This window comes from Malurus melanocephalus, unplaced genomic scaffold (genome assembly GCF_030028575.1).
Source record: "Malurus melanocephalus ecotype Western Australia unplaced genomic scaffold, MMel_1.1 scaffold_238, whole genome shotgun sequence".
Taxonomy (NCBI): Eukaryota; Metazoa; Chordata; class Aves; order Passeriformes; family Maluridae; genus Malurus; species Malurus melanocephalus.
In genome coordinates, this window is record NW_026623470.1 from 1,097,596 (window position 1) to 1,118,394 (window position 20,799).

At 42.4% G+C, this 20,799-nt stretch overlaps 1 protein-coding gene across 1 annotated transcript; it reads right to left on the reverse strand.

Annotated features, from left to right (window-relative positions):
• Positions 1–559: 559 nt before the first annotated feature.
• GREM1 (gremlin 1, DAN family BMP antagonist) lies at positions 560–11,056 on the reverse strand. The gene is made up of 2 exons (XM_057375093.1): positions 10,828–11,056; positions 560–4,216 (listed from the first exon to the last, which is right to left on the reverse strand). The coding sequence occupies exons 1-2, from the start codon at positions 11,025–11,027 to the stop codon at positions 3,661–3,663; spliced, it is 756 nt and encodes a 251-aa protein (XP_057231076.1). The 5' UTR covers positions 11,028–11,056; the 3' UTR covers positions 560–3,660.
• Between the last annotated feature and the right edge of the window lie 9,743 nt (positions 11,057–20,799).

Here is a 20,799-nt window from a genome sequence, read left to right on the forward strand (position 1 = left end):
CCTGGCCTTGCACATGTGGTGCCAGCAGGGACAAATCTTCCTGTGCTCTTCTCTAATTGTTTTTCATCTCCTCTGTCCCTATTTGCAGCTTGTAATATGCTATATTGTAAATGTTTTCCTTACTCTTACTTTCTAGAAGTGGGGCTGCACTGCTAGCTACACATTAAACTGAGATATGACGTTAGGTAGGCAGGCCAACTCCAACTCTACAACAATTCAAGGCTGATTTCTATTTTGAACTGTCACTACACRGTTTACAAGGGGAAAAGTGTGAGCAAAGATTGAGATTTTCCTTCTATAAATTGTGGAAGGGTGAGGGGGAAGTGACAGATCTCATTTAAAAACGTTATTGAAGTAGCTGTGTTGAATGATGGTGCCATTGCTTGTCTCTGTGTCTCATTGTCATAATGTAAACCCTTTCATAATTAGAAGAAACCACAGAAGTCAGGATAAAGTACAGCAGATCCAGAAAGAGCTGGAAACTTAAGGAAGAATAAAAACCAAACCGAAAACCACAAAAAAAACCAAAAAACAAACAACAATAGACACAGGCTGGAGAAGATATTTTATTTATTTGTTACTAGTAGTTAAAATGACGTACAAAATGCTGGGAAGAAAAAACTCCAATTCTATTCAGTTACAAAATAATTAAAACTTCATTTTAAACCAAGTTTTGCTTTGTGAGACCGAGCATGAAAATACTGCAGCCTTAGGTTATACAGTCCATTGTTTTTAGAATAAAGCAGACATTTAAATACATATTGTGGTTGATATTAAATATCTCATATAACTGTAAGTTAGCAGAACTTTCTTACTCTCAGGCAATAACTAGCAATTTATAAAAGTTCTTTGTATAAAATTTACATGGGGGGGGGAGAATCTGCCTCAAGGGGAGTTCCATCATGATCTATGCACAGGCAGTTTTAGAACATAAAGATTTGGATTACTTTTATCAATTTTCCTTTAGATATCTAGCCAAAACTTAAAGGAGTCAGTAATATTTGAAGCTTTGCTTAACAGCTGTTTAGGGACATAACAGTCACTATCAAAAAAAGGGGAATTTTGCTGTCAACTTTACATGAAGAAAACAATCATTCTTAAGGTGTTCTCATTTCATGAATAGAAACCCAAGCTAGTACAAAACTTCCAGCAATGACTGAAGTTGGCCCTTTTCCCTGGAAATAAAAATCAAACAAGTAATTTWAAGAAAAACATTCCCTGCCTATTATCAATGAAAGAGAATTTGTATTAAAAATAACATTAAATATCCATATCTTTCTGTTTAACTATTCACATTCCACACAGTGGAAACCTACCTCCTATAATTCCAGATTTTAAAACTGGATTTAAAATCCATGAAGAAATGTGTCAAACTGCAGAGTGAGAGTACACCGAATGAAATGCTTTTTAATAGTACCGATAAATGAGTTCAATCTCTTAATCTTACAAGCACAACCCTCGTAGCAGTGGATTTTACAGTAAAAATAGATTCGTTGCAGAAATGCAGGATATCACCAATAAATTTGTGATGCTATATAACAGGTGGGACAACTGATAAAATGAGGCCACACAGGATGCATCTGTGACGTGCCACTCAACAGATATCTTTCCTGTTGGGCATGTTATTGAGGGCAGAATTGTTTTCCTCAACATTCTATGGCAAGAAATTATGTCAAAATAATCACCTTGTGGCTGTGAGAGGCACCTGGTATGAAAAAGAACACACTCATGGTGGATGCTAGAGAATATTGCTGCTGAGTGGGGAAACTGAGTCCTGTACTCTCCAAGACTCATCACACAGTAAGTGTGGMCCTGACTCCCATCTCACTCCTGTCAGTGATGCCAAGGTTGGTTTCAGCTCTGGTACTGACTCTTGCACAGGAAGGTGCCTTTCCTTGACAGGACCAGCTCTCAAAGCCCCCCAGGCACAGCACAGGCACAGGCACCGAGGTGTGCAGCACTCTGTGAGCTCTTCAGCACCCACCTGGGAAGTGYCCTAGCAAAGGCAGCACCCAGGACACCCTCAGGCTTCCCATCGAGTGCTTGGCAAAGCAAGAGCAAAGTGCARGGAAGGGCTGCCTCTCTGGTCCAGTCCCGAGGACACACCTCAATAAACCAACTTCTTTTGTAGGACCTTCTRTGCTCTTGCCAAATTTTACAGCCCTGATCAAGTTTAAACTCCTAATCCTGAAGGAAAAAAAGACAAGATAACCTTACAGGTGAAAGTCATCAAGCTGTTGGAAGTAGTGTGTCCCCTTTTATGTGTTTCCCCCCAAATGAGAGGGKCAGTTAGCCCTAAGTTTTCAGGAAATTCTCTTTACTTACTCCAAATCCAGTTTAAATGCAAGTCTGTGGTAAAAGATATAAAAAGAGGATCACTGCTGGCAAAGTTCTGCATCTCTGTTTCAACAAACTGCATGCCTGTGGCAAAGCTAAAATAACAATAACAATTCAATGTTTACTAGTCATGAATGTCGTGTCTTTTGTCTCTTGTGTGGTTATTGCATTTGCAGTCACATGATGCTTGTTTTAATTTTTTCTCTGCTCTTTATGTACTAAATTACTGCCATTCTGTACTTGATCTTGGTTAGCAAGATTTTTGCACTGTGGTTATGTATGTGTGTGAAAAACACAAGGAGTTTGGATACACACAATGAAGTAGGCATACTCACTGCATGTATGTATAGATACCACTGCCTAAACGAAACTGCATATACATATATATGTAGATATGAAGAGTAACTGATAACAGAAATACGAGACATCAAATGGATCTAGTGGCACAAGAATGGGTTTTGTTTGGTTTGGAGAGCCATTAGAATTCGGAAGTATATTTAGAGCCTTGTATATAGTTTCTTTTTAATTTATGTAATATATGACTAGGTATATAAATTAAAGCAAAACATAAACAGAAGACAATATCTCTTCCTCTGTGTCCTCCTATTTCTGCATCTTTCCTTTTCCTACTCTCTTTTGTATTCTCCCTGTCTACTTGCTTTGCCCTTTTGCTTTCTAAGCTGCTGTAGATCTGTTTCCCATCCACCTATATTGACTTTTCAACACTCCCACATCCCCCCATTGTTCTCCAGGCATGGCTTTTGGATTACAGCTATTTTTTTGAAGAAGAGAGTTACAAACTCTTGACACGGCTTCTATTTTCAGTGATGGCTTTGCTACACTTTACATTGCTCTTTGTCTATTTCTTATATAAGAATAGATTCATGCTTTGAAATATATTGTCCTCTCACTTTGATGTTTCACGTAGTACAGTAAAAGCAAATAGCAAAAGGTGAGCATTCGCAAAAGCCACAGCTCCACTTTCCCAGCAAGCAGCAAAAATGTGAATATGCACTAGGAAACCTAATTCATGACTGTCGGTAAGTAAGGTATTTTCAATGTTTCACACCCCTGTTAATTTTTTTGTTGTTGTAGTGAACGTGTATTTGCTTGTCCATATCCATTTTCTCCCTTACACACACACGCATGCACTTTCCTTCCATGAATTTTTTCTTTCTTTTTGGGGGGTTTAACTTGCCTTAGGTAATACACTAGGTCCCTTTCAATTTTACCCAGCCTTGAAGGTATGCTAGTTCATGCCACTCACTCTCACACTGGCAGTGATGGCATTCAGTCAGAGTGCAATTGCTATTTTTTCTCAGTTTAGTCCAAGTCAATGGATATACACCGGCACTCCTTAACTCGGGTGATTCTTTTCTTCTTTCTTGGGGGCTGAAGCTCAGGGCAATTGAGTGTAACAGTCATGGTGGTGAATTTCTTGGGCTTGCAGAAGGAGCAAGACTGGAAGGAGCCTTCTTCTTTACGGACATGCCTGGGGATGTAGAAGGAATTGCACTGGCCATAGCAGAACCTGTTGATAATGGTACGACTGTTGCAGCCTTCTTCATGGATAGTTTGTTTGAGGGGTTGAGTTTTACACCAATCCCGCTTCAAGTACTTGCGCTCAGTGATGTGCAACGCCTCCTGACTGGACTCCAGCACCTCTTCAGCYGGCATGGAGGTGCCTTTTCCTCGCTCTCGATGCCTGGAGCCCGACTGCTGCTGTGTCTGCATTTGCTCTGAATCATTGGGCTGATCCTTGACAGGAGGAGGGATAGCACCTTGAGATCCACGATTCCTCTTTCTCCCTTCGGCTGTTGGTAGCAGAAATCCCATCAGAAGAAACAAGGCACCGATGGCATACAGTGTGCGGACCATCCTGTATGAAGGAATTTGACAAAATAAAGCACAAAGTTATGGATTTCAGGTATCAACAGAAGACAGATATGCAGTAAATTTTCAGTTCCATAAAAGATATCTGTGCACATACACACTTATAAAAAATAAGCGTTCAAGCCTGTACCAGCTGGAAAGCTGTTTCTAAATCACCAAGTGATAAAAGCTTTCAGAGTKACTGAAAGTCAGAGGCTAAAGTAAGCCCAAACAGAATTTTGGTTTTTGTATCCTCCATCTTTTTCCAGCTCTTTTTTTTATGGGCATTGCCCTAATTCTCATTCCCTTTCTATAGCTCACTGACACATAGGAAGATTGTTCCTGACTTACAAGAAGAACAAATTTTACATCACATAAGGATTCATTTATATGACACAGTTATCTACAATACCAGAGGACTAAAGTCTTTGTCTCAGCAGACCTAGTCTAGCTTTGTGTTCCTGAATCAGACTCAGAAAGTTTGTACAGCTTCTCGTGTAATAYACATCCAGTATACAATGTATATGTAGTATGCACCTGTTGCCAGTTTTACAGCATCCCAACCTMTGTCACACTGCACCTCTGAAGGGGTCAAATGCATCTGAGTGTAATCATGCTTAAGCTGAGAGAGGCACGAAAGTCAGACAACTAACATGAAAGAACATTTAGGTACAGTTAAAAAAGATGCGTCTATAATGTCAAATTATGTCTGCTTGCACATTATTCTGAATCCTTGATAGAAGTAATACAGATGCAATCACAGCACTAAGAATTTTTTAGATCCCTGAATTATATTCCTTTTACACAGAATGATATTGTAGGAGGGCAGCAGGATTTTGCACATGACATTAAATATCATAATAGAGTTTGTGCACATGAAAGAAGACCACCTCAAGTAGTGCAGTTAAGTGGAGACGACCAGGTCCTTCGAAGCTGCATGGCTGCTCCAAACCTAATTATTGCATAGGGAAAGCCTTTCTTTCCTGTCTTATTCCACCRTTTCTGCTGTTTCTCAAAGCTCTGAGTTCTCGAGGCTGTTCAGTCAGCTAATAACACCAGCCAGCATGGAAGAAATTCATCAGCCACACACTTCCCCATTCCAAAACTACTATGGTCTCTGAGTTTTTCTGAAAGGAACTATGTGGTAGCAAGATAGATGAGGGAATAAGTCTCTGAAGAACCCTCCCCAGGTAAGCTTGGAACAAAGCACCAGAAATGAGGAACTCCTCAAAAAAAAAAACCTGTAAAACACTAMAATTGTGAAGAGGCACAGGCATTAAAAAGGGGAAGAACTGTGAAAAAAACACTGAAGAAGTGTTGTCTACCTGCTTGGAGTGCTGCAGTTGTATCCTTYATTTGACTTGCTTTATCAGTATGGAAAAAATTAAGTGTTTGAATTGAAGAGTCCTGCTTATGTTACTACCCAAGAAACATGTGAAACCAAGGGCACTGTCCGGGACGGCTTTATCCGCTCTGCCTGAGACCACACAACTAGGCAGGAAAGCAGCCAAATGCCAATGTTGTGAGGGCCACCTAGAGACTCAGCAGAGGCTCAGGGTAAGTACCATTTGCTATAAAAGATAGCTGCTAATTTCTCAGTTAGTAGGTCTTTCCCGTTACATGGAGAAAATAAATGTTATGCTGTTGAAAAAGCCTTTCTGATCAAATGGAACGGGAGAGGAATTCCTGAAGCAGAAAAATAGCATAGCATATATTCAAGGAGTTGCTTGTGGATCTAATATTTTTTATGTTTGTCAACGGATTGTTAGAGCACCTAGAGTTCCTGATATGTCATAAATGTATGCATTTTTTTCAGTAATTTGTGTTTTTGTACCAGCATGTCCTGTGTTTGGCTGAAGTTTCAGGCTTTCAGCAAGGGACTCTGTTGCTGTCTCCAACTGACAATTTGGAAGGGCTGCTTATAGTATCTAAGTAAAATATGGTATGGAACATGCAACTTTAATAACCTTAAGGCTTTGACCTAGGAAAAAGAAGTTGCTAATTCCAATTAAAGAATAATGCAGCATAATTTCAAGTGTCAGTGTGGATTTCACATGTGCTAATTTTTCCTCATCTCTATTACAACCTGAATGTTATTTAAACATGTTTAATTTTAATTCTGTCTTTAAAATAATTTTTAAAATAATTACAAACTGTTGCTTATTCCCTCAAGAGATTGGAATGATTTCTTCCAAAGCTATTCCTATTTCTCTGGCAACGGTCTAGTCACCGGTATTTTAATATGCGCTTTATTTACTCAACATGGTGCCAGAGTCTTTAAAGAAAAAAAAAAAAGAAGTAATTACATGAAGTGAAAAGTAAATTGCTAGTTTGTAAGCAGTCCCAGAAAACTTCAGGTGTTTATTTTATTTAGTGTCCCACAACTTGGATGAGGTTCCACCAACATGCATATTCCTGGGCTGCTTTTATTTTTAAAACTGATTACCTCCACATTGTATGCTTTCTTCCCCCACAGAGCTGCAATCAATGACACAGCAAGGTCATGAAAATGAGGTGTACTTTGGGATGGGAATTTGGGGGAAATTTCATGGTAATATTTACTGTTGTAAGGTCTGTGTCCCAGATTTGTGCAATTTTATTAAGCACGTGCTTATCCCTAAGGAAATGCAAGCATGTGTTTCAATGTAATCCTAAACTGGGAGGAAGGTAATTTTTCACTGGGTTGGTTTCCAGCCTTAAAGGTGGAACCTGCATTTTATGCTCATAAAAGAAATTGTGATTCAAATGAAAATTAGCCACTCTGCAGAAACATTTGTTATAGTAACCACTGAAACACACACCTAAAAGTAAAAGTAATCCAGTAATTTAGGGATAAATACAGATTAAATGCAGAAGGGGCTATGTGAACTTCACGATGACCACAGCAACTAAGCAGGATCCTTTTTTAGTAACAACTTAATAAACATTAATTAAAAAATAAGATTTTTTTTTAAAGATGCAGAATACAAAGGAAAATGAGGAGTTATGCCTCAGGAAGTAATGGTGCCAAAATGCAATGTGGGCACCCTGCACCACCTCTGGGCCCAGGGCAGTGGATTTGCTCATGAGAGAAGATGACACCTTTGCTTACAGTAGGAAGTGAAGTGGTTCATCTATCTGTGAGTTGTGGATGTTTCCTTATCAGGGTTTTTTATTACTGAAAGAAATAGAACACAGAAGAGGACATGAGAAGAAGTAACTAAAATCAGTGTTACCATATCTAAAATTTTACTGAAGAGAAATCTCTYCTGAACTAAATGCTACTTCTCCTCAATACAGTCATAATTCTGTAGAAGTAATAGCTCTAGAGCTGTGAGAATCAGGCTGTAAAACCTTATATTTCATACTTCTGCAAAATTTTTATTACTTTATACTATTCTGTCAGTTACACTGGCATAATCAGAAATACTTTTCAGGATTCCTCTCAGAATCCTTTGAAGAAATAACCAAATCMTTTGACCATAACCAAAATTATCAATTCCCTCTTACTTCATTCAGATCCAGAGAGATAAGATAGAATTAATATTTATTTTTTAAAAGTAACACAATACTCCAAAACCCTATTCTTTCCATATTTCACTGCTGAATTCCACTTTTCATCATCTGTAAGCTCTTAGTCCTAAAGCCAAAAGAAGTTTTATTGCTGACTTCAAACAGAAGCAGAATTGGGACCTAACATTCATATCACTTCATATGTGGTTTATCTAGATCCTGAGATCTCATCATCTAAAACAGATTAAGAAAATTGTGGATTAACACTAGCAACCATTGACAGAGAAGTGTAAATGCTTTTAAGTTTACTATTTCATACAATWAAGCTGTATTTTTTTTTATTTATACGTTTTATGCTATGAATTAAGGATCTCCACATGTGAGTTCATAGACAGAATTTCCCTATGAGTTCACAGGAAGAGTCAGACAGTTACTACTGAAATTTTTAGCACAAGGCAACTTGTTTAAAAGATCTGGATGGAAACCTGGTTGAAATATACAGAAAAATTGTCAAAGACCTTAACAGGCCCATAACTTCATCTGTGAACCATTTTTACTAGGAAAATATTATGATGAACCATGGACTCCTGCACTTCACAGAAAACATGAAAAATAATCTGAAGAACTAAAAAAAGAATGTACTTGGACTTCAAATACGAGCCAAAGAAAGACACAAAACACAGTCCCTTTGACTACTGCGAAAATAGAAGTGGTTTATGTCCCAAAGGATCAGAATAATTTTATGCCTTGCTTATTATATATGAATTACAGAAACAGTCTTATGTAATGTTTTCATAGTTCATAGATCTGTATTTTTAAATATATTAAAAAAAAAGGCATGGTAATGGCAGTTCCCAAAGAACTGTATTTTTCTCAAATCAAGACAGCAAAACTAACATATCTGTTTTGTAGAATTTGGATACATTTACATTTCAGAAAAATTGTTCTTGGGAGTTTTAGAGATGGGGTTTTTTGAGACATAGTGAGTGCAGGCAGCAATTAAAAAAAAAAAAAAAAAAAAAAAAAAAAAAAAAAAAAAACAAAAACAAAAAAAGACCCTGAAACCTTGAAATTTCTTCCTTTAAGTAAGTCTTTTTCCGCAGGACATCCTATGGTACTCCAGGGAAGCTGAACATCATCGTAGGCATGGCTGGTACCAAACCCGAATCAGCCTTGCCTGAAGACGCCCACGCAGCCTGACAGCTCCCWGCTTCCCAGCGCTACACTCCCTTCAGACTCATTTGCCCACGGATCCCTAAAACAAGGGAAAAGCTTTGCTCATGTGCATGCGGGCTGAAAAGGGAAGAGTCTTTCAGCAGAAGCTACGCACTTCTAGGTAGCACTGCCGAGAGAAAAAATAAATACTTTAGCACCGCTTGGCACTGAATGCTAAAGAGAAGTTGAGAGCTACGGACATCGGTGCCTTTTACAACTTACACACAAACCGAGTGCACKCTAGTTGGTTATTCCCGTGCTTGTGAGGCGCAGCGAGGAGCGGGGYAGGAGCGGGGCAGAAGCGAAGCGCTGCTCCAGCTCACAGGTCACCTCTCTGGGCTCAGAGGCAGCTGAGGCTGGGGGAGGCTACTGACACTGCACCCAAAAATCGCCACTCACAAAACGCGTGACCGAACCCCGCGTCCTGTCAGCAGCAGGGAGAGCCAAACGCACGTCGGTGCCTCAGAGCCCCCATCTCTGCAAGAGGAGGTTTCCCCAGTGCTCTATCTCAGCCCCAATGGCCGAAACGAGCTTCCCTTGGGATTCTTTCACCGAGAGGAGCCACGAGCGGGACACCACGAGCGGGACACCACGAGCGAGGCCGCAGCTGACAGCCGGGAGGGACACTGCGGCTCAGAACAGCGGGCCGGGGACTGCGCACTGCCCAGCGCAGCACGGCCACCGCGGCGCGACACCGGGCAGGACRGMYCMGMCMCCGGGCAGGACRGSYCMGMCMCCRGGCAGGACRGMYCMGMCMCCGGGCAGGACGGRCCCGACACCGGACGGGGTAAGACGGCGCTGTCGCTGCGTTCAGCCTGGCTGCGCCGCAGGGGTCGCCGGCGGCCGTGAGGGCGGAGGGGCCGCAGGCTTGGTTTGGCTTGGCATGGCCGGGAGCGGCTCGGCCCCGCTCCCCGCGGACGCTCCTCGCGGCGGCTGGCGACACCGACAGGCTCTTCCCAGGGGGCATGGCCGCCGTCTAGGTTTATCCAAAGGAGCACGAACTCTCTGAAGTGATTGCCAAGCCTCTGGAGAAGAGTATTGAAACGGACGGGGCAAGCAAGCAGGCGTCCTCCAGGAGGGAGAAGCCTGCGCCAAGTGGCGCCGCCGGCCCGGGGGCCACACGGACGGGCGCGCTGCGGGGAGCTCACTGCGGCCTGGCCGAGTGGCTGTCACCGCGGGTAAGGGGAGCGGTGGCCCACGGACCCACGGAGCCGTCGGGGCGACAAAGCTGCCATAGCTCCGAGTCAGGTGAGAGGGCAGGGCGGAGAGGCGGCGGAGGTCGCCGAGCGCAGCGGTGGAGCCGCGTCCCGTCCGGTTCGGTCGCGCCCGAGGCCCCGCAGCGCCCGACCCCACTGGCACACACCGAGTCTCCCCGCCGGCTCCTGAGGTACCAAGAGCACGCTCCTCCGAGGAGCAGAGGTTTGCAAAGGCGGGCCAGGACAAAGTCGGGGTTGAGCGGCCTCGTAGGGGCAGCTCCGCGGGACGGGACGGGATGAGATGGGATGGGGCTGGYACCTGGGTATCTGCCCCCGCCCCGCTCCGTGCATAGGCCGGGCCGGGATTTTTCCGTGTCTCGGGTGGGCGCTGAATCCAATTTGTCGGGAGTGATGCTGTAGGCGGAGAAGAGAGGCAGAGCTAACGGGGCTTTTGCAGTCYCCGTGCTTGTGAGGGAAAAGAGATATAGCGGCACCCTTATCCCCGGCACTCCTGCGGAAAACTCGGTGCGACTTTGCCCCCTGCAAAACCGAGACGCCCCGGAGTTTTGCTAGACACCGGTGAATAAATCCTTCCCTTGCCCTTCCCTGAAGGTAGGACAGAAAGCTTAAMATTTTGTCTCCCACAGAGAGTGGCCGAAGTCCGCAGCTGCCGGACCCGTTCGCGCCCCGCTGCGCGCAGCGCGTCCCGGCTCACCTGCGCGGCGGCGGCTCCTCGGCGGAGCTCGGCTCGGCGGCGGCGGCTTTTCGGCGGGGCCTGGGGCTCTGCGGGGCTCTGCCCGCCGGGTCACTCGGCGGATCGGGTGGCGAGGGAGCCCGGAGCTGCCCGGGAGTCCATAGAGAGAGAGAGTCTCGGATCCTGCCTACAAATTGCAGCAGCGCCGAGCTGTCTCCCATTTAAATGTCTGCCAGCTGAGATCTGCTCTCCAAGCCCCTCCAGATCATTGGACAAGCGCCTCCAAAGACCGTGTTATCCGCCCCTTTTAACACTTCCATAAACTTCCACCAGGGAAAGCTTTCAGTCATCCAGATAAACACTCGACTACTTTCCTCTCTTCAGAGAATCGGTGCTAAAGGTCATCACCCCAAGGAATTGTTCCTGGAATGCACAGAAAATTCACATTTTCCATCCCCATTAAAGTATGACAGTTAAGAAGAATTAAATCCTACCCCCTCCCACCGCCTCCGCTGCCCTTCCGTGCACGCTGGGCGCTTCCCTGCCCATGAGCCCGCCGGGTGAGTGGGCCCGCTGCGGGGAGCCCCTGGCCGGCCTGCATYTGCGGCTCTTCCTCTTACAAATGGGCTTTCTGAGGTTCTGCCTGATGCCGGGACTTAGGCAGCTTTGCAAAAAAAAAAAAAACCCTCTGTGGATATGTCTGTACAGAGCGTGTTAAACCGCGGCTCCTGACTCGCAGCCCCGCGGTCATAGCTGTGTATCAGTGAGAGTTTGAGGTTGTTGGTTTTTTTTTTTTTTTTTTTTTTTTTTTTTTTTTTTTTTTTTGGGGGGGGGGGGGGAGGGGGGTGTTGTGGTTTATTTTATTTGTGGGTTTTGGGGTTTTTTTTTTCGTCCCGCAAGAGGCGAGACCCCTCGCGCGTCTTGTCACTAGGTCGCTTGGTGGGCGGGGGGCTCTTAAAGCCTCCCACGAGGGGCAGGGACGGAGCAGCGGAGCGGAGCGGCGCGTCCCGCCGGGGCTAAGAGCGGAGGCGGCTGGACCGCCCGGCCGTCGGGGCGCCGCGGGGCAGCGCAGCGCGGGGCAGAACCGCGCCGAGCCAGCCCCCACGGGCTCCCAGGGGTCGCTCGAAAATAGGCAAAAACCGGCTATGCGTTTTGGGGACCTAGCCCTTCCCAGCAGTGGCCGCGAACAACTCTCCGCGCTGCGGCTGCCCGAATCTCTAGAGAGCGTCGGGGTGGGGGCATCGAGGGGCAGAGTCCTGGTGGGCGGAGGGACCCCGCAGCTCCGTAGTGAAGCCGGCATTTCCTCCAGTGCTAGCCGGCCGCCCCGTCCCCCAAGCGCCCCAGTGCCGGCTCTCGTCTCTTGAGGATTTTTCGGCAGGGAGGCGCGCAATGCTACCCAGAGTCATTACGGGCAGGAGCAGCCTCTGAACCACGGGCTGACTTTTGGGCTTGCTAATTTAATGGAGACGTTTGTCAGCTGCCACTTGCAGCTGCGGGCATCACCCAGCAGAAAGCAAAGCCGAGGGGAGTCTGCCAGGGACRCGAGCGCTGCAGGTGGCACTGACAGGTCTGTGCTGGCTTTGCTTTTGGGCACAGGAGCTGCCCGTGGATCAGACCAGCCCTGCTCCTCGGTCACCAGCAGTCAGCACCCACCTTGGACCTCAGGCCCGGATCTCACCTGAGAAAGAGGTAGTTTTATTGTCCCTTGTTTTGCGGATGGGGAAGGTGAATTAAAATGAAAGGGTTTGTTACATTAGGGATGCCAGGGCTCAGCTCCGTGCCAAATTTCTGACTTTTCACAGTACTTAGCAGTAGCTTGCTCTTTGGTAAGACCAAAACCTGGCTTCCCTTAGTGCCTGAGTGGTGAGCAAGGTAGTGAATTAGGTCCATTACAATAACTTGCATACATTTAGCAAGAGCTTGTTAAAAAAAAGGGTCACTGCAGTCACAAAGCAAGTGTCCGTAGTGCAGTGGTAGGTGGCAGCATGAGTGAGAAAATGAGTTGGTGTGCAGGAGCCGCTGAAATTCAAATACAATTAACGGGGGAAGGATTACTGGTGAAGAATTACAGCACATGACATCTAGATAGGTAGAAAGAGAGGCCCGGGGAATTTAATATTTTTTTTTTTACTCATAGAAGTGCTATTATTTTTATTTTATGTGATAAGTTTTTAACTAACTGGGGTCTGTCCTTTATGAATCCAAAGAAAAATCACAATTCCCACCTCTCAGTAGGATGACAGACTTTATGCTCCTTTCCATTGTCTTCTCTTAAGCAGTTTTATTGATATGGAAGGGTCTACTGATGTATTTTCTGCTCTCTGTCTCTCTCTCACTCTGATTACCAGCCCCAGAGACTGGCTGAGGACCTGCTCTACGCTGTCCTCTTCCCAGGGCCGCAGTCCGACTCTTGAGTGGCACTAGAGGAAGTGTTTTCTGCGRTTTCTCTGAGCTCCTGTTGGTGCCCGATGATGGCCCTGCCACTGTGTGCACTTCGAGGCACTGCTGCAGGCAGGCTGCCTCTCTGCTGTATTTTTCTGGGATGTCATTTACATGCCACTCTGGCATTGCCTTTCCTAGATGATATTTCTGGGCAACAGTTGCAGAGCAGGTGTGTGCACTTAATGCCTTACTGCATTCAGGCATCTAGCCAGAGCTGGTGATCTGGAGTAGATCTCACTTGACCTAAAATGCACTAAGAAACACTTAGGAAGCAGGTCCTTGTGTGGAAGTTGTGTTCCCTCCTCAAGATCCATCTTTGTTTCTTGCAGTTGAATGACCTGTACCATATCTTCTCATATGGTTTCTTTCTCTTAGTTTAATCCACAGTATTCCAAGTATGAAGTAGCATCTGGGGTCAAGCAAGGCAAGTGTTCAGATTTCTTTGACAATTGGAAAGTAAAATTACTTCTGCAAGTATTTGCTTGCTCATTCACAAAAATACAAAAATAAATTTGGGTGTCAACAAGATAAATAATTGCAGCTGCATCTGGACTGAGTGAAGGTAGAAATAATAAGAAATAATTTTAAAAGGACATTAAAAATACATTTAATTTTATTTCTTTGAGACAGAGGGAAGTAGGGGAAAGATATCTTTTCCCCTGATTGTTCTTTCAGGTATCCRGAATAATTTCCAGCTTGGAAGATTTATTTCTGCTGGAATCTTTAACAAAACATTCCCTGGGTTTGCTCCAAAGCTTCAGCTCTGCTGGTTAAAAAGGTGCCCAGTGCTGAAATACTTCTTCCTCCTACCTTACCCCCACTTGAAATTCTGTTGATTCTCATCAGGGCTGCTAATTGGAGCTGGAGTACTGATGGGGAAATGTTTAATTATTTAGTATTAAAGAGGCCTACGGAAATCTGCATGTTTTTGTGGTATAGGTTTGAGATAAAGAGCTTTAATGCCATTGGATGGTAGTGTGTGTACGGTGAACCTGACTGATTTCTACTACCCACTTGCTGTTGTTTTGTTTGGCTTTTTTTTTATTTTTTTTTAAGTTCCTCTCCTATTTCTTGCTGGTATTCACTGTGTGAGCTCTTCTTTGTTTTAGTGGAACAGTAAGAATTGTGTAAGCTTAAAAGAAGTGCTGTACTTAATTCTTGCAGAAAACAATGGTATTGGTCTGAGCTCCTATCTGCTACTGCTAACTGTGAGCGCTGTTCAAAGTATCCTCACCGCCAGCACAGTTGGCACCTTGTTAAAAGCYTTTGCCGAGAAGCCAAAGACTCACAGGGCCCGGAGCCTCTTCTTGAGTGAATTGGAATAGTTTATAATGACTTCAGGGAGATGCAATGACCTATGACAGCTGAGAACCCTAATATATCTAGAAAGCCTATATCTCTCACACCTAGACATATTCTTCCCAGTCAGAAGTAAGGCAGGCTGTCCAACAGAGACAGGGCATGTCTGCTTTGCTTGGTGTTTCAAACTCTTCTGTTAAGGAGAGAAAGGAGCTTGGTTTGTCTTACCAACACAATAGTAACTTTTCTAATTGAGCTGTAACACATCTAGAACCAGTCTAGAAAGCATTGACTTCCACTGCAGTCTGCTGCTTGCCACCTGCCATCCTGGGGGCATTTAAAGCTTCCCGCTGGAGGTGTGAGGCTCTGAAGCTTGGCACAGTTGTTATCTATTAGTTGTTTGGTGTAACAAAAGATGTGTGCATTGCAGAGATGTCACATTTCAGAAATTAATTTTGTAGGAAATACCCTCTCTCCTTCAGAGATGAGGATGTCTTTACATTGTGTGATACTGTCGAGTTTCTGGGGATGTACACTGCTGTCTGCCTGACTTGATGGGCAAGATCAGCAGTATCTCAGAAGTGATTCATGACTTGGGGCATAAGCAAGATACTGGGTAGTGTGTGTTACGTGGGCCRTGCATGCAAATGTCCATCATTACATTCTTGCTGAGGTGTGTGAGCTTCTTTGCTATAAATGGGAAGAACAGTCCGTCTTTTGTCATTGTAAAGAATTGATACTCCAAGAGTCCAGTTTCCTGTGGATTTTAGATTATATCCAAATGTAATGGACAAGAATCTTTATCATAAACCAGCCAGGAAAAGGGGTTTTCACTTCTTATTTCAAACCTAAGTTGGCTAATAGCTGGGATAAGATGAGGGAGAGATGTGCACTTCGTTTTCAAGATAGTGTCATAACATACCAGGCCTGTGGTTCTTGTTCAGAATCTTGTTCAGAATGGTATTCTACTGTATATTCTATTGCAGATTATTATATTAAAAAACTCTGAAATATGAAAAATTTAATTAGCATTAAATTAGTGCTTCATTTCAAGGCTTATAAAGTAGTACCAGCAAAGGCTGAGGTAATTCTGAATTGAGTTAAATTTGTCATAAAATACACTAGAAAATCAAGCTTAAGACTATGCTTCACTTTGGCAAAATTCTATCTAATTAAAGAATTTTAATCTTTCTCTTATTTGAATTTTAGAATTAGTGTCCATATGATGGATGTTGGAAAATACTATACTTACTGGAAAAGCAACATTTTAGATTTATGTTGACAGAACATCAACATTTTAATGTATAGATTTCCATCAGCTGAATGAGAAAAATATTCATTAGGGGAAAGTGTTTATTTTGGGGCCAAGTTTTTTTTTTAATGAAGTATTTTAGTTGTTTTATTTTTCAGAATATTGCTTGATCTAGGAATAATTTGAAAATCTTCAGAAATAGGACATTTGAAATCAAAAGAATAAATGAGTTCAAGAGGAAAGCTTTAAGCATCTAAGTGGYTCTAAAGTCTGGGATTCTGCTTTGAAAAGTATGGTGTCCTGGTATGCTTGAAAAGCTTTCTTGTTCACCATGTAGGCTCAGGTTGTGGGCTTGTCATGATCTCCACACCTAGGAGCCATGGTCACCCACCAGCATTCCACTCAGCTATGTGCTGCAGACATAGAACAAAAAATATGTTTTCTGGCCTCAAAACACCTACATACATAATTCAATCCATATGTGACTATTTTTCAAAAGCAATTTAGAAAAGCATATTTTATTAGGATGAAGTTTGACTGCTGAACAAACATAAACTTTCATGCAAAATGAAGAAATATCATTTGTCAAGCTAAACTTTTTATAACTCTTTTCACAATTTTTTGATGCACTTATGTATTTGATGACTGTAAAAGAATTWGCCAAGAAAATGAAAGCCATAAAATTCCTCTGCCCTCATGCATTTGCTTTTCTTTTTCTTCTGTCTCCTGAAGCTGTAGGAGGTGTTTGCTGACATKCTTTGCTTTCAGGGCACCTCTGGAGCAACGTGATACGAGAGTGACTCAGCTAAGCAAACTGAGTTTGTGTGAACATAAGGAGCCCTTACAGTCTGAAGTTTTAACTGGGAATTATGAAAAGAGGCATCTGAGGAGTTCAAAGTGTTACTTACATATGTATTTCACTATATAACAGCTATGAAATATAATTTCCAGTTATGCTGAAAAACTGAAATATTCCCGTCCCAAACATTATTGTGTCGCAACATCTTAGACAGATGAGAGTCCATTTACTCCTTTCTCRCTATGGTGGGAGGCAGAATGATGTGTGACCACCTGTGTTTCAGGGTGTTGCCTGTGGGGGATTCTGTGCAATGCCTGAGGAGCACACAGTGTCAGGCTGGCAGGTAAGAAGATAATGGGAAGTCAAGAGATCCAGGCTTTTTTCCTGACTCTGACACTAATGTATGTAGTGAAAAAAAAAAAAAAGAGTAAGAGAGGCAGGAACGCTATTTTATTATGTAAGATAATTGCAAGGCTTTTAGTTTGGTTTGTTTTGTGGGYTGGTTAGGCTTTTTGGGCTTTTTTTTTTACTATCCCATTGCCTGCCTTTCAAAATGGAAATCTTATCTGTTCTTTTTGCTTTTCCTGGCAATAACCRTATAAAAACAGAATACCAGATAAAAAGCCCATAGTTTTGCAGGAAATAAAAAGCTGGAGCTTTTTCTTTTTGTCTGAGATGACAATTTACTTAGAATTTCTGCATTTTATATTTGAAATCCAGTGTCACAAAAATGGCTACTGTGTTAAGAGGAAGGAAAGAACTCTCTTAAATGGTTCTACTGSCGCAGCATCAGTTGTTCCACCTCTCAGAATATTAATAGAGGTGGGAAGACACAAAACTCATCCTCACTGCCTGTTTGTATTTAGATGGTTTCTCTGTCAAGAAGAGGTGTAAGAGGCACAAGTTTACCCCCACACCTTTATCCTTTACCATGTTTCACTCACAGCACTTTTCTCTTGACTCCATTTCCCCACCTATAAAACTGGAGTAGGGAACAGTTTTCAAAGGGATACTTTTGGCCTAAGTCCTTAAAGCTAATTGGATACMAAACTTCTTGGGAAATAAGCAATTTATAAGAGAAGCTGAGAGTTCAACTTAATTTGGAAAGATAAAACATACTTTTTTCAACTTTCACCTATTTTGTGTCTATATGCTTGAATACCTCCATTTTGAAATTTCTAAATGCTTTTAATAGGGAAGAAGGCCTTTTAACTTCTGTAATTCCCCCAATTAAAAAAAAAAAAGGGCATTTCCAGTRAATAAGCCAAGTTTTCACTGTTGTGGACAAAAAAAAAATTAAAGGCAAACAAAGATTTGTTTAACCAGTTGTCATTTCCTAAAAGAATGCTGGTTGACTTATATAACATTTTTACTATATACATAAATGCAAACTGATAGTTCAGTGCTTTGGTAAGAAAGGTAGATTTGTGCACATACTTCACTGTTTTGCTGAACTTAGATTTGGACCTGAATTCTGCAGGGGCTTGCCAGATGCTTGACTTTGTTTTCAGTGGAATTATTCAGATGTATTATGTGAAGTACACACAACCATCCAAGAGATGGGGGTCAGGTGAGCCTTGCTAAAAGTCTCAAAAATCATTTGTGTATGCCTCTTTCCCCTGTTACAGGACTTTCTAGATAGTGTGATTATTAAAATGCTAAACTTTATAAACATAAGAATTAAAAATACAACAATAATAAAATACAAAAAAGTTGGGGTTTTTTAATCTGTATGGTTGGTTACCAAAAATTCACTCTTTCAAAAATTGCCAAAAGAAAAATCACTTCTGGGAAACTACACACGCAAGCCTAAGGCCAAATCTCTTTTTTTGATATTTCCAACAACTGCTCTGTTTTGCTTCTTCTGTTTCCTTGTCAAAAGTATCCTGTTAACTTATTTGGCTAGAGGCGGTTGGATATTTATTCATGGATCTTTACTTTCTTGCATTATCTCGAATTGTAATTAGAGTTTTTTAAGTCCCGTTAGTTTACTCTCCAAACACAGTTACAACAGACATTGCTCTTCCATTTGTGTAGAGCTGTTCAGAATCATGAAAGAGCTGTCGTCCTACATTGTGGGACTAACCACACTGCCCAGCAGTTCTCCACCAGCTGCTTTCATTGGCAGTTTGATTGAATGATTTTTTTTTTCCCCCCCTCACAAATAACATGGGATTCAAAGTGCCTGGAAAAGTGTTAAGTCACTTGATGTTAGGAGAGATTCTGTAAATAGGACTGGAGCAGTCCTCTAGGTGTTTGTAATTAATCAGGCACCAAACACTTGGAGCTTTTGGATGCACTTGTAAAAAGTCTAAAAATGTAAACAGTTTTCTTTCCCCTCCACAGGAAGTCTTAATGCACTAAAGACGTAAGTGAAGAAGTTAAATTGCAAGTGATCAAATCAATTACACTTCAGATCAGACTGTGGCAGGGCTTTTTGGTTCTCAACCAGATGGAACTAGACTTCTTTTGAAGAAGGCATTATTATTTCTTGTCAGGGTTTCAAAATGAACATAGAAATTCATAGTAAAAAAAAATTACAATTTTTTTTTACATATACGAGGACCCGCAGAGGAGAGAATCATTGGGTGCTGTTGTCTCTAAAACTTACCAGAAACATTTAAAAATAAAGAATCTCAGCCATTGCTTATTCTTCTGATCTGATAAAAGAGAAAACAGAAATGAACAGGATATTCTCCTGTGCTGCAAGGCAAAGAAGAAACCATCCTTTTTAATATAGTAAATTCTTGGATTCTTCTTGGATTTAATATAGTAAATTCTTTTGAGTTCTTTGTGAGTGCTATGCCTTCCTTATAGGCTGGAGTTGTTACATTAAGAAAGCTCTGATATAAAAACATACAACAGATAAAGTACACTGGTTTTCATCTTGATGTAATGAGTTGAGATAAATCCAAATGAGGGCACAGGATATCTGAAAATAGAAAGCATTTTTTTTTATCCAGTGGAGACAGGACAATTTGTTTAGAAACCCTCTCTGCATTAAGAGGGGAAGTGACTGATGTCACTTTGGGAAGTGACTTACGGGATGCTGTTATCAGGTGTAACAAAACCTCCTTCCCAGGTAAAAAGAACCCACCACAACCAAATGTGACTTGTTTCTGATTTAGAGRAGTATTTTATAAAACCAAATACTTTTATGACTTAGTCTTTCCAATCAAATTTATTTGTTTGATCTGGAGTCCAGACCCCTCTTGCTTTCAGTATACTGCTACCAGCTTATGTTAAAGCTTTGAAAAACCCTTCAGTACTTGGACCTGTGTATTTTAATAGGGAAAATTCTACCTGAAACCACCTTGAAGAGGATTATTCATGCTGGTGTGAATAAAAAGATTGTGTCTTAAGTTCAGAGCTGAAAATACTTATGATRAGGTATGCCTTGGTATAAGGAGATGTCATGTTAGTCACATTAACAGGGTCCCGTAGGCCCACTGGAGCTCTTGGTCAGCAAATGCTGTACATTACAATGATTGCWAGATTAAATTTGTCACTGGAATGCTAATAATGAGTAAGGAAGTGGAATTTTTAAATGCTTGCCTTTCAACAGATGTAAAATGATCTAAAGATATATTTAAAGTTACTCGAACAAAGAATGCGTAGTCAAGCAAATAAACTCTTGCTAGTTTCCAAGTCTTGCTAAATGTAACATTCTTCCAATAATTTGGGTWGCAGCTAAATACATCTAACTTCCCTGATTAAAAAAAAAAAACCCAATACATAAAAAGTGAGTGAAAAGAAAGTTGGTGGTGTTTCAAGAATCAGAAAAGAAAAGGTGATGGTKAGTATCTACTCGCTGGAGGCATTCAAACCAGCACCTCGAGAGATGCAGCCTCTCAGCCTTGAGGCTGCAGCCTGTTTGTGTGGGATCTGCACCTCCCCTGCTGAGGCTGTTCAACAGTTCAGGAGACAATTAAATCAAGACAAGGAGCCAAAATTAGCCATCTACTCAGAAGGTGGTTGGCTTGATTTTACCACGCTCTCAGACTACCCTTGTATTTTTATCAGGTGTCTTACTAGCTGTCCAAACACTCCTTGAGGACCAGCTAGAGCCCAGGTGTTACCCTGTCCTTCCTTGTATTCAGCCTGTCTTAGGAACCACAAGATGACAAATCTGTCTTCATTCTTGATTGCCTTCTCTGGTATCATTAGAGCTTTGACTCTTTTGCCATAACTCTTACAGACA